The sequence below is a fragment of the Lactuca virosa genome, chromosome 2, assembly GCF_052849685.1.
Source record: "Lactuca virosa cultivar CGN04683 chromosome 2, Lactuca_virosa_CGN04683_v6, whole genome shotgun sequence".
Taxonomy (NCBI): domain Eukaryota; kingdom Viridiplantae; phylum Streptophyta; class Magnoliopsida; order Asterales; family Asteraceae; genus Lactuca; species Lactuca virosa.
Genome location: NC_136427.1, coordinates 171,210,905 through 171,223,619, shown reverse-complemented (window position 1 = coordinate 171,223,619; position 12,715 = coordinate 171,210,905). Strand labels below are relative to the sequence as shown.

At 34.2% G+C, this 12,715-nt stretch overlaps 1 protein-coding gene across 1 annotated transcript; it reads left to right on the top strand.

The window, feature by feature from the left end:
• The first annotated feature begins 11,323 nt into the window (after positions 1-11,323).
• LOC145159727 (GATA transcription factor 9-like) lies at positions 11,324-12,482 on the top strand. Its single transcript, XM_079078760.1, has 2 exons — positions 11,324-11,518; positions 11,703-12,482. The coding sequence occupies exons 1-2, from the start codon at positions 11,390-11,392 to the stop codon at positions 12,351-12,353; spliced, it is 780 nt and encodes a 259-aa protein (XP_078934886.1). The 5' UTR covers positions 11,324-11,389; the 3' UTR covers positions 12,354-12,482.
• The last annotated feature ends 233 nt before the right edge of the window (positions 12,483-12,715 follow it).

Genomic DNA, 12,715 nt, shown 5'->3' with positions numbered 1-12,715 from the left:
GGATCTGTCACCTACCTTTTGAGCCCTTCGTTGGACCTAAAAACCAACCGTCGGAGCTGCCTGTTATAAAAAACCCTAGCATCGCCTGTCATAGCAAACCCTAGCATTGTTTTTCGTCCCTCTCACAGATCCGAGGTGGTTTAGGGTTTGCAAAGCCTAGTTTCGGCTGTGTCACTTCGTTTCACTCCTACTCTGACGACGACGCTAGGTTCAGGTTTGTGGTTTCTCTCTCACAGGTAGGAGACGATGTGTATATATCTCATCATCGACGAAACCGACAGCGTCTTGTGGTTTCTGGCACCACAATCGACAAACACCACCATTTCAGATTCGATGAGTTAGGTGGTGTTCTACCAGAGATCTTTGAATCGATTTTTGGGTTTTTTGTGTGTGTCTTTTTTTTAATTATATGTGTGTGTGTGTATTTTTGGGTTGAATTTGTTGAAAATCGATAGATGTTTATGTAGATCAGATCCTTGAATCGATTTTTGGGTTTTGTGTGTTCATCAGATCTGATTTTGTGTATGGTTTTGTTTCTGGGATGATTTTTTTTGGCTCATATGAAGTGGTAGAAAAAGTTTAGGTAGAGATGGAGGTGGCGGACAGTGGTGGTGGCGGAAGATGTTCTTGATAAATTTATTCTTTTTTGCTTTTTGTAATAAAAAAAATTAAAAAATTAAAAATACCAAGGGCAAATATGTCTTTAAAAAAGAAGTTTTGAAAATTTTGGACTAAACTCGCAACAAAATGAAACTTTTGGACCACCCTTGCGAGTCCAAACTTGTTTGGACCAAACCTGCTAGTTTTGACATACCACAGGAACCATTCTTGCAATTTTGCTTTCTAGAATTGTTCATCGGATTTCTGACGCCTTTTCCCGAAATTTGAATTTCGTATTGCAATATTTTTTATCATAATTTTTTTTTCTAAATAGTCTAGAATGAGCCATTCTAGAAATGTTGGTCGTTTAAAAAAACCTGGTATTTCCTTATGGTTAGTTTAGTTATGAAAAAACATCATAAATGATCCCTGTGTTTTCCCAGATTCTGAAGTTTAGTCCCCGTGGTTTAAAAATCTCATAAATGGTCCCTGTGCTTTCAAAACTTTTGACAGATGGTCCTTATCCCTCACACCGTTAGAACCCCACCGTTAACCCTTATTTCATTAAAATAATATAAGGGCAAATCGGTCTTTTCGCCTGTGCCCTCTTCTTTATAACCAAGTGCATGTCTATATTTTGAAAACCATTCTCGCACCGACCCTCTTCTACTGTCACTCTACTGTGCATCCAATTGCAAAACGATTTCTGCGAGTGTCGAAGATGGCGATTTGTAGATGTGGAATGGAAACAACGAAGTTGACCTCATGGACGGATCGTAACCCAGGAAGGCAATTTTTGAATTGTTCAAGATGTGGGTTCGTAAGGTGGGTTGACCCTCCGATGTGTGCAAGGGCAGTGGTGGTGATTCCAGGTTTGATAAGATCAATGAATCGATTGGAAGAGAGGGTTATGATTGCAAGTGCAGAACTTTGGAACTACCAGCTGATGTTGTTCTGTTCATGGATGTTTTTTTTTTGGTTTTATTTTAACCAGTAAGGATTTGGATGGTAATAGGATGGGGGTTTTTGGTTTCTTTTGTACGCATCTAACTAGTTCAGGGGGTTTTGGATTGTGATGGAATGGGTATTTTTGGTTTCATTTTGTTGTATGAAGTGTAACACATTAAGTTAATGGAAATGATGATTATGTATTTTGTTATAAATCAGTGGGTTTGATGTGCATTTTCGTATGATACATTGTTATAACTGCATCTTGCAAATGGTTAGGAATGGTATTTCAAATCTACATTGTTATACATGCATCTTTTTGAGAAAGGTTTGGAGAGGGTAATTCATAAGCAAAATGTTGATAAAATCATTACAAGTCTGTGTTTAACCCATACAAACATGAGACTTACTTTCAACATACTTACTGATGGAAGGTCTTAACCCATACAAACATTACAAAAGACCTAATTACCATAATTTAAACAACCAAACCATAATTTAAGTTTCAAAAGACCTAACTACCCAAACATCCAACTAACTACTTAACAGAATTGCCTAAATTACCCTTTCCCTTTCTTTGTGTCTTCCCCTTTGCCTGTGTCTTCCCTTTTCCCTGTGTCTTCCCCTTTGATCCAACTTCACCAATGCCTCCCTGCCCTTTACATGTTCTGGAATTGTGCCCCTTGTTATGACACTTTGAACAAGTGACTGCAAGAAATTTCCTGCTCAATTTAGTGGTTTGGCTGTTGGGCTCATCAACACCTCTCCTTCTCTTCTTTTTTGGCCTCCCAACCTACACATATGCATTTATTATATTTAAAACATTAACATACATGCTGGCATTAAAAGTACATATCTAATCTAGTTGACATAACAACCTGTGTGTGATGTTTTGGTGGAGTTAAAGTGAATGGACAATCACTTTTTGGCCACATTGAACGACCATTTATTGGATCAATTTTGTTTAGATACATGGCTCTCCATGTTGATAACTTATAGAAAGGATGGACCCAATCCTCAACATCAGGGGCATCTTCTCCATTTTCAATTTTGTTCCATATAGCAGAAACAGCATGCCTACATGGAAAACCTGTAATCTCCCAGAACCTACAAGTGCAACTTCTTTCATTTAGGTTCACCACATACTGATCCTGCCATGTGCTTGCAACTTGGTACTTTCCTGCCCCATTATACTTAGCTACATACTTTGCTGCTTGAGTCTTAATCTCCTCTAAAATTATAGTTGCAGTATTACTTAGTTCGCCTTGACACTTATCTATTTCCTTTTGCACAACACACAATCTCTTCATGAGATACTCTCTAATATACTCTAAGCAGGTGATGATTGGTTTATCCCTACCTTCCTCTATCTTAGCATTGAATACCTCACAAAGATTATTCAACAAACAATCAGTGTGTGCCCTACCTGTGAAAAACATATTCAAAAAGAGAAATTACAAATTTTATATTAAAACATAAAACTCAACAACTTCTAAATAACATACCACTGAAGTGAGATTTAGACCATGTCTCTGCAGGAATCTTACACAACCAAGCATGAGCTTCATCATTCATTTTCTTCAACTCATCCATTGCATATTTAAAGTGATTTAATGTTGTTTCTCTACCATATTCCCAAACCAAGTCACTCAACTCTTTTCCTTTCCATTGTTTCTTCAAATTCTCCTGAATATGCCTCAAACAAAACCTATGTTCTGCATTGGGGAATACCTTTGCAACTGCTGGTATTATCCCCTTAACAAATGCAAATACAGTCAGTTTCATTTATAAAAATAGAAATTAAGGTACACTATCATGAGAAATAATTAGGTAAAACATACCTTTTGTCTATCATAAATGAAGTTAAAATTTGAATTTGCTCCCAATTCCAAGTCTTCTCCTAACAGTTCCATGAACCAAGTCCAAGAACTAGTTGTCTCAGCCTCTACCACTGCATATGCTACAGGGTATATTCCATTATTTGAGTCTAGACCCACAGCAGTTAGTACCTGCCCAGGAAATGGGCCTTTCAAGAATGTACCATCACCTAGACATACATATATTCTTCTAAAAGTTCTTGTAGTAGTCGACAAGCATGGTTCAGGATACACATCTATCCTAACAGTTGAACCAGGATTAGTGTTTAGCAGTTCCAAAGCATAATCCCTCAAATACCCATATTGAAGTTGGTAGTCCCCACTAATCACACGTTCAGCCATTTGCTTTGCCCTACCAACCTTTTGAACTGACATACCAAGCTCCAGCTTCTTACACAACTCCTCGTGTAAAGCTTTGATTGGAATTTTAGGGTTACTCTGAATTTGTGGGACAATTAAGTTTGCTAAATATTTGGAAGTACAAGCTTTAATTGATCTTGTCTGCAAACATTTATGGACATCATGTACTGTTTTCACCAACCATTCCTTATTCTCATCTGGCCTCGATATTTGGACTGCCCAAGGACATTTTCCTTTTTTACTAATCACATTTTTGCCCTTGCACTTTACCTTACTTCTTGTTGATGGCCCACCACATTCAACTGTTTCAGTAGATTGTCCTTTGCACTTTACCTTACTTCTAGTTGATGGCCCACCACATTGAACTGTTTGAGTAGATTGGCCCACAACACCTCCACATTTGACCCTTATCTTGATTTTATCATTTTTTGCTAAGTATAGGGACATCCTTGTATTTATAGCATGTGCATGCATGTAGTCCACAACTTCCTTCTTTGTTTTGAAACACTGCCCCACCCTATATGGTTGTAAATGGATCTCCCCATGTGAGCATGGAGTTGACCTACTCAACTCCTTAAGCATTTTTGTCCTTTCATCTTCATAAAATCCTGCATACTGATAATCATCACTTTGAATAACTTCCAACTCTTCATCAACTATGTCATTCCCTATACTTTCGGTTTGCTTGTTTAAAATTCCATGTTCATCTACATCCACGGCACTTTGGAATTCACTCATGTCTACATCCACATCAAATTGCAAGTTAGACTCATGTACAATGTAGTCACTATCATCAGAATCATCTCCACTATAATCAAAACCATCTTCATTCTGACTATAGAAAGCATCTCCACTGTCATCACTTACCATGCCCTCTAGAATTTCCATTTCTACTTGATTGTCTTCACCATTGGTACACTGTACTCAGCATCAAAGTCAGCATAAGTTGAATAATCATCTGTAAATGCTTCAAATTCATCGAGTCTTACACTTTGTTGTCCATCAATATCTTCACAAATTGGTTCCTCTGCAAGATTGCCTAAATTACCCTTACACACTTCTTCTATGTGGCCCATGATCAATCCTTCATTCACATCAATGACATTACTTCGTTGGCTAACTTGAGACATAACATATGGAACAATAGTCTTTGAATGATCCTGACTTTCATCCATATCTATTACCTGTGACTGGTCAACAACATGGTTGGCAGGGTGGTCTAACTCAAGCTTTTTACTACACGATCCTACTTCTCTTCTACAAGGTTTTTTTCTATTAAGTTCCGGTGACACACTCTCAGGTTCCAGTTCCTCAATAACAACTTTGGAAGGAGACTTAAAATAACTAGCTACCCTAGTCTGACCAATTTCAATATAGACCTTTACAAGTCTGTGCTTAAGGACATACGAAACCAATTTAAGAACATCTTGGTCATTACCTAAAGGCAATAACCCGTAGTCTAAGGGAAATTCAGGGATACAGAAATGGTAGTAAAGAGTTTGTTCACCTTTGTACCCTAATTCTCGAACCATGTCATCGAGTTCATGGACTGAAAATAAACATTGTCAACGTCATCTACGTATGATACAGTACCATCGACGTATTTCCTTCCAGGTGACTTGGTGAAGACACCACTATAGTGTATCTTCAACGTGAAATAGTTATCATATCCCTCTGCAAACACAAAAATAGAAAGGGTAAAGAAGATGATTTATCTTCACGAATACATTCAAGGAAAACAAAAACTTCAATTTTTTTTTATGAAAAATCTTACCGTATCTCGATTGCAAGTCCTTCAAGCACGCATTTTTTTCACGCAAACACCATATTGACAGAACCATTGTCCTTTGGTGTTGTGTAAACCCTAAACCCCAATTTCGTTTCTCGGATGAGAGTGATCTGTTGAAGACGAAGTCACTGTACTCTTAGGAGATGAAGAGTGTTTGGGAGTTGACGTGAAGAAGACAGTGGCATAATCATTTCCCTCAATAAAGAAGAGGACACAGGCGAAAAGACCGATTTGCCCTTATATTATTTTAATGAAATAAGGGTTAACGGTGGGGTTCTAACGGTGTGAGAGATAAGGACCATCTGTCAAAAGTTTTGAAAGCACAGGGACCATTTATGAGATTTTTAAACCACGGGGACTAAACTTCAGAATCTGGGAAAACACAGGGACCATTTATGATGTTTTTTCTTTAGTTATTTTTATATTTTACAATATTTAAAATGTTTTTAATTATATGTATGATTTCAAAATTATTTTTTAATATCATATCTGATTTTAGAAATAAGAAGTTTGTTATGTAAGTACTACTTACATCATAATAATGGCCATATACGTCACCAAATACATCATCTTTGGCAACATAAACACATAAGTTGAATTAATAGTAAGAAATGAATACTAATACAACTTATATCATAAATATGTTTTATTATTTTACTTAAGAAAATATATGTTTTTCATCAAAATCAAGAGGATAAAGGTTAATTTTATCCATAGACTAGGTGTGAGACCCGTGTAATACACGGGTTGATTAAAATAAAGTAAAAACTAAAGATGTAAACTATAAACATTTTTATAGTAAAATTTTGAAATAAGTAAGTAATTTAATCTATAATAATGAAAAAACTATTGATATAATTTAAATAATTGTTCTGAATCACAAATTTCCAAAGACTTCTTTGAATATAACATTAGATGACTTATTGTTAAGTTCATAGTCATTATCTAAAATTAATATTTTTAATTCATCTATGTTTTTAACTCTGAACAATACAACATGTAGCTGTTTATGAATGAACACTGATTGTCTGAAAAACAGCTACACATTCGATAACAACTGTCATTGACTCTTGTTTATTGTCATCGCAAAAATACAACCAATGAAAATCGTTTTTTTTAATGTGAAATGAATCATTTTATCGAAAGACGTAAAAGACATTATTAGAATAAACATACAATTTCCTACATAGCTTTCGAATATTATCTCTGCTTCTATAACACGATTAACTAATACATTAAATTGCTTTTAAAAAATCAGTACAATACAATTGCAAAATAAAAAGAAAATGTTGTATCATATTTCTTAAATTCTCATTAATAGTATATATTTATTTGAAAAAGAATGATGATTTCTTTTCCATTTTTAATAAAATTACTAAAAGTTTTTGTTACTTATTTTGGAACCTTCTTTGCCTATAGAGGTTCTCTCAAGATTTTTAGAGCCATTGCATCCAAGATCTTATTAAACATCTTACATCTTGCACTTAACCAAGTATAAAACAAAATTTTAAGTGTCATAAAATCCAATGAAATTTATTTTTTTCACCTCTAAATAACCGATCATTTCAAAACAATCAAATTAGCTATAGCCTAAATTTAATAACAACATCAAACCATTTTTGTCATTCTTCTTGAAACCTCACCATCTCCACCCACTTCATTAGGACAACAATGTCCGTTCCCCCCATCTCTACACTTTTGTCCGTATATATGTTGCCACTTTACAACTACAAAAAATATGTGCCATCCTCGCAAATAGGGCATAAGAATAGAAAAAATCTCAACACTTTCTAATGATATATATAAGGTTATATATGTAAAAATTTGAAATGCACTATAGAAAAATAGTAAATGTTATTTTCAGAAAGGCTAAAATAAAAGAAATTTTCATTTCTTTTAACATATCATATTTTAAGTTCTTTTAAAAAATAAATATAAACATAATTTTGGTAAATATATTTATCCGATTTCTATAGATTGATTTTGGTTAACAAAAATCTTTTAGTTTACCAATTTAATTTTTACCAACTAATTTAGGCACTCAACCTTTTTAGTTATTAAAATTCCATATATTTTTTTTTGTCTTATAAAAAATTGAGATAATTTAGTAATACAACTAAAGATGAGGTGAGGAGGAGAGGAGCCCCTCTAATTTTCATTATTTTTCAAGTTCATCACCCAGAATACCATCTTATCATTATTTGTTCCCCACATTACCCTTGAGGAAATGGTAAAGACTTAAAAGTGCAATTGGCAAAATTTACTAAATCGACAAAATTTTACAAATAAGAAATGGGGTTGGCTAAAAAGACACCTCATTTTACCATATAGACACCCTAATTTAATTTTGAAATTTTTTTATTGGTTGAAATTGCATCGTTTTCCGAAAAAACTGATTATAAGTAGTTAATTATAGGTTGACTTTTTAAAAAGTGGTCAATGGGGTGTACAAGGGGTGTCTTATTAGCAACACCCATAAGAAATACCCTACCTAATGAACCAAGGCCCTATCCCACCCTCAAGTGCAAGATATAGGTGTCTACGATTCATGGACATTTGTGACATTAGGTTGTGTTACCCAGGCCATGATTTTCCTGCATAGCCACAAAGATAAAACACTGTCATTTTTAGCATAATATTTCACCCTAAAACTTATGGTTAACATTTTGTTGAATAGATCATAAACTATGATGTCAACAAATCAAAGAAAACAAATAAAGAAGAAAGGAACGGGCCAGGATAGTTGTAGTAATAGTTTTTACGGATGCTATGCGACAAGCTTCTATCATAATCAAAAGCTCCATAGAATCTCATTGGCAGGAGGCGGACATGTTGGTTGCACAAGATAAACATCACATGACCCTCTCCATCAGCAAAAAAGAATTGTATCAATCTTTCCAACGTCCGGACCCATGTAGCATCATGTAAATTCCTACCACATACAACAAATTAAATAAACATAACATGCATATACAATAACAGATCAATCTTATATGAATGATACCCGACAAATTTTCCTTCGAAGTACCCAAAACCATGAAGGAGTAACCAAAAAGAAAAACATAATAAAAAGTAAAAAGTATTGGATTGTACCCCTGTTCACATAATAGAGGATTGACAGTGCCTGAAAAACCCCAATTATGTTGTCATCTTTTTTTGTTGTTATTTCAAAGTCAAGAAATTAGGCATTGTTTCTTGTTCGCTGTTGAGGATTTGTGTACTAAGCCTCCCATTTTCTTCTTCCAAGACACTACAGTTAATTATGGTTACATATACATATGCGTCTAATAACTTATTTGATGTTTGTATATCTATGACCTTCAGAGATCAAAAATGTTACTTAGCACAATAATTAAAAATGAAGAAAAAGGTGACCTTTTGGACCAAAACTACAAGAAAATTAGTAAGCACAGGGAATAAAAATGCAATTTAATTAGTATACTCTAAACCCACAGTGAAATGGAATTTAAATATGCGGAGTTGCTATTCCAAACATCCCAACATTCATATGACCTTCAAAGATCAACAATGTTAGCTAGCATCCACAATAAGCGTGGGTAAAGTAGAAAAAATGATTTAAATATGAACACATGATATAGTAAAAAAGTATCTGTATATAGTCTTCTTTGACTTGCAATATACCTGATGGTTCTTTATAACCTACATCCATTATCATTGAATGGAAATATCCAACGATTAAAAAACATTAACTTTACCAACTATGATTTTGGAAAAGGACTGAAATAAGGAAAAAAAGTAAATCGACATCAAAATACCCCGACTACTTCCACCTCTGGTCAAATCAGTTCAAATTCCTAATACTACAAGATATAACACATTGAATGTGATTTCATTAACCATTCTTTATTCACAGAGGTCTGCATCCCACTTACCACAATAGCAATGGTTTAGCCTTCACAATCACATCACTTAAGACAGCATAGGATCAGAAGCTTACTTACCTGAACAATGGATTAACTTCGACAGACATTTGGTAAGCATGTGGTCACATTACAACTCCAGGATTCTTTCTGATTGATATCATCCTATATTCAAATATGAGAACAATGGATATCATCGTATATTGAAATCGACATTGTATTGTTTTGGAATGGTTTTTGGATTCGCTGTAAAATTTGAATGACAGAATCAATTTGGTGTGAATTTATGCGTGATATCAGTGATTTTAGGTTTAATTATAGTATATAAGAATAATGAAACGCCCCTAGAGAATTTATTGTCAATTTTAATAGTTACATGTATAAATCCTTACCAAAATTAAGATACATTTATCAATGACATTGTCTAAGGTGGAATTTTAATAAAATTAGAAAACACAGCATAATGACAAGTGGAAAATAGGTCAAATCAAAATTACCACAAATTGACATTTGTCAAATTAAAGGAGAGCATGTCATGTGGCAAAAAAGTTCTTTATTCATTAGGGAAGAAGAAGATGTGATGCTTACTAATTTTTATTGTTCAAAATATATATTGTTTTACGTTAATCGTAAACAATAAAAATGATGAGCACACAAAATGTTGAGGATATCACAAAGGACAGATATGAGAGGGGAACTATAAACGAATCGAAGTTTCCAAACTGGCAAACTCATTTCAAATGAACCTTCAATAAAATAAAAACCATCCAATAATTTTAAACGTACGTATATAAATCGTTTCCCCTGTGTTTATGCATAAATGCATAATTAAAGGGAAGTAAAAGCCCATGATATTTTTAGATCTTTGTTTCCTTGGGTTGGCCCATTCTCGGTTTCTTTTAATCCATTTTTAGATATTTATTTCCTTGGTTGGCCCATTCACAGTTTCTATTAGGGATTAAGGTATACCAGTGTCCAGTTTCATTTATCCCTAAACAAATAACCCTTAAAAAACGCAGATTATCGCTATTTCTCTATTAGCATGTTTAATTATCTCATACATCTTATGGGTAAGTTATGGAACCATTAAGTTTAGCCTTTTAATTTCCAGATATATGTCATATCCATCATTTTATATAATTTAAAGTCTAAAAACCTAATATGTCATAATGTCAAAATATTATAGTATATAATATAAATGTACCCAACATATAATTGTTATAATAAAATAGCATAAGACCACACTAATGGGTTATTTCAACAAAATCCACTATGGTTGATTCTAATTGAGAACATATTAGGAAGAAAGTTTGTAAATAAAACAAACTTTTGTTAACAAAAAACTATTCTAATGAAAGATTTAGGATCAAAAATTACATTGATGAACTTACTATATACTTTCTTTATATCCACAACAGTTTCAAAGGTGTGAGTACTACACATTGTGAGTCGCAACATCTTAATTAACTTGATTTTTCTTCTCATAATATTATGATATCAATCTTTAACCTAGGGTAGAAGATCCGACGAGGAAGTTTGGAGAAACTGAATGTGGTTTTCTTATTGGGTGTAGCGGGTACCAAAAGGAAATGACATTTTTGTCCTCATGTGAGGTGCACATGTGAAAAATAAACATTAACAGCCTCAATGAGGGATTGCTGCAAGATTTGGAAAATAGCGGGACCATTCATATCATTTTTCTCAAAGTTGGACCAAACCACATGACAAAATCAGTAATTTAGTCTATTTTTAATAAATAAATAAATAAATAACAAACAAACTCTTAGCGGACCAAAACAGCACCTTAGTTGATAGTCTAGGGACCAAATTTGTACTTATACTCTGAATAAATAAAAAGCCTTGTTGCAAAATCTTGCTTCATTCCCAAAAAAATCGTTCTCTGGTTTTCTTCTTTCTTTTTAAGGAAAGAGAGTATGAACATCTGCCGGAATATCTCTGTTTCAGGTGGGATTCCGGCCAATTATCAGCCGGAGCAACAGCTTCTATCTCCATCATGCTCCAAACTTGGCAGCCTCGACGACCTCTTCTCCGGCCACTCCATGGTACCATATTCCTTATTACCTCTGTGTGTTTATAGCTTCATTTGCTTGTACATTTAAGTACAACTTTTGGACAAAAACTGAAACCTTTTTTTTAAGAAATAGTTAAATTCATAGCATGATACAAGCTTTAATGCACGATGTACAAGTCTTTTTTGAAATTATTCTAATTCGGAAAGTTTTGCAGGAAGAAGGGGATATCAACACGGAATGGCTGTCAATTTTTGTGGAGGAATGTTTGTCAAGCAGTGGAAGCTGTATGCCATTAAATCCTCAAAGTACAACTTCCAATGCACAAGTTACAAACACAACAACAGCAGAAACCGAGGTGAAAATGAAAATGAAACCCCATTCGGGAAACTATCTTTCCATGCATAAACTCGTTGTACCTTGCAAAGCAAGAAGCAAAAGAAAGAGAAAACGTACAAGTCGATTATGCATGTCTCAAGAAGAGTACCCCATGAACACAGATCCTCCTTTGCTCCATCAAGCTTACTGGTTAGCAGACAGCGAGCTGATTTTACCCAACAAAGGTACAAGTGATAACAGCACAAGAAGTGAAGATTACGGGCAGGGAAGGTACAAGGAGATGAAGCATGAAGAAGAAGAGGGCAGCAGTGGCGGGCAGGGGAGGAGGTGTAGGCATTGTCTTTCGCAAAGAACCCCACAGTGGCGGGCAGGACCAGAAGGGCCAAAGACACTGTGTAATGCATGTGGGGTAAGGTACAAGTCGGGCAGGTTGCTGCCCGAATATAGACCAGCAAAGAGTCCGAGTTTTGTGAGTTATAAACACTCGAATTCTCACAAGAAAGTGTTGGAGATGAGAATGTGTTCTTGATGAAAAGAATCGATTTTTAGTTTTCTAGTTTTTGTTTATGAGGAATTAATCAAAACCCATGTTGTAAAAATTTCAAATCTTTAGGATTTGAATATGAATTTGATTAATTAGTTATTCCTTTTTATTAAATTCGTTGTTGATATGATTGAAACAACTGGTTATCTAATATCTAGTGACTAGACACGTGCTTTTTTTCCATTTTTGTCATTTTGGATAATAGTCCAAGAAGAAAAAATTGTTTGATATGAAAATTTATTTCCACTTTTGTCATTTTAGAATAGTCGCTTTCTGAAAAAAAAAAGTTTTAATAAGAAATTAAAATACATTAAAATAATAAAATCAAATAAAAGGAAGATATTATA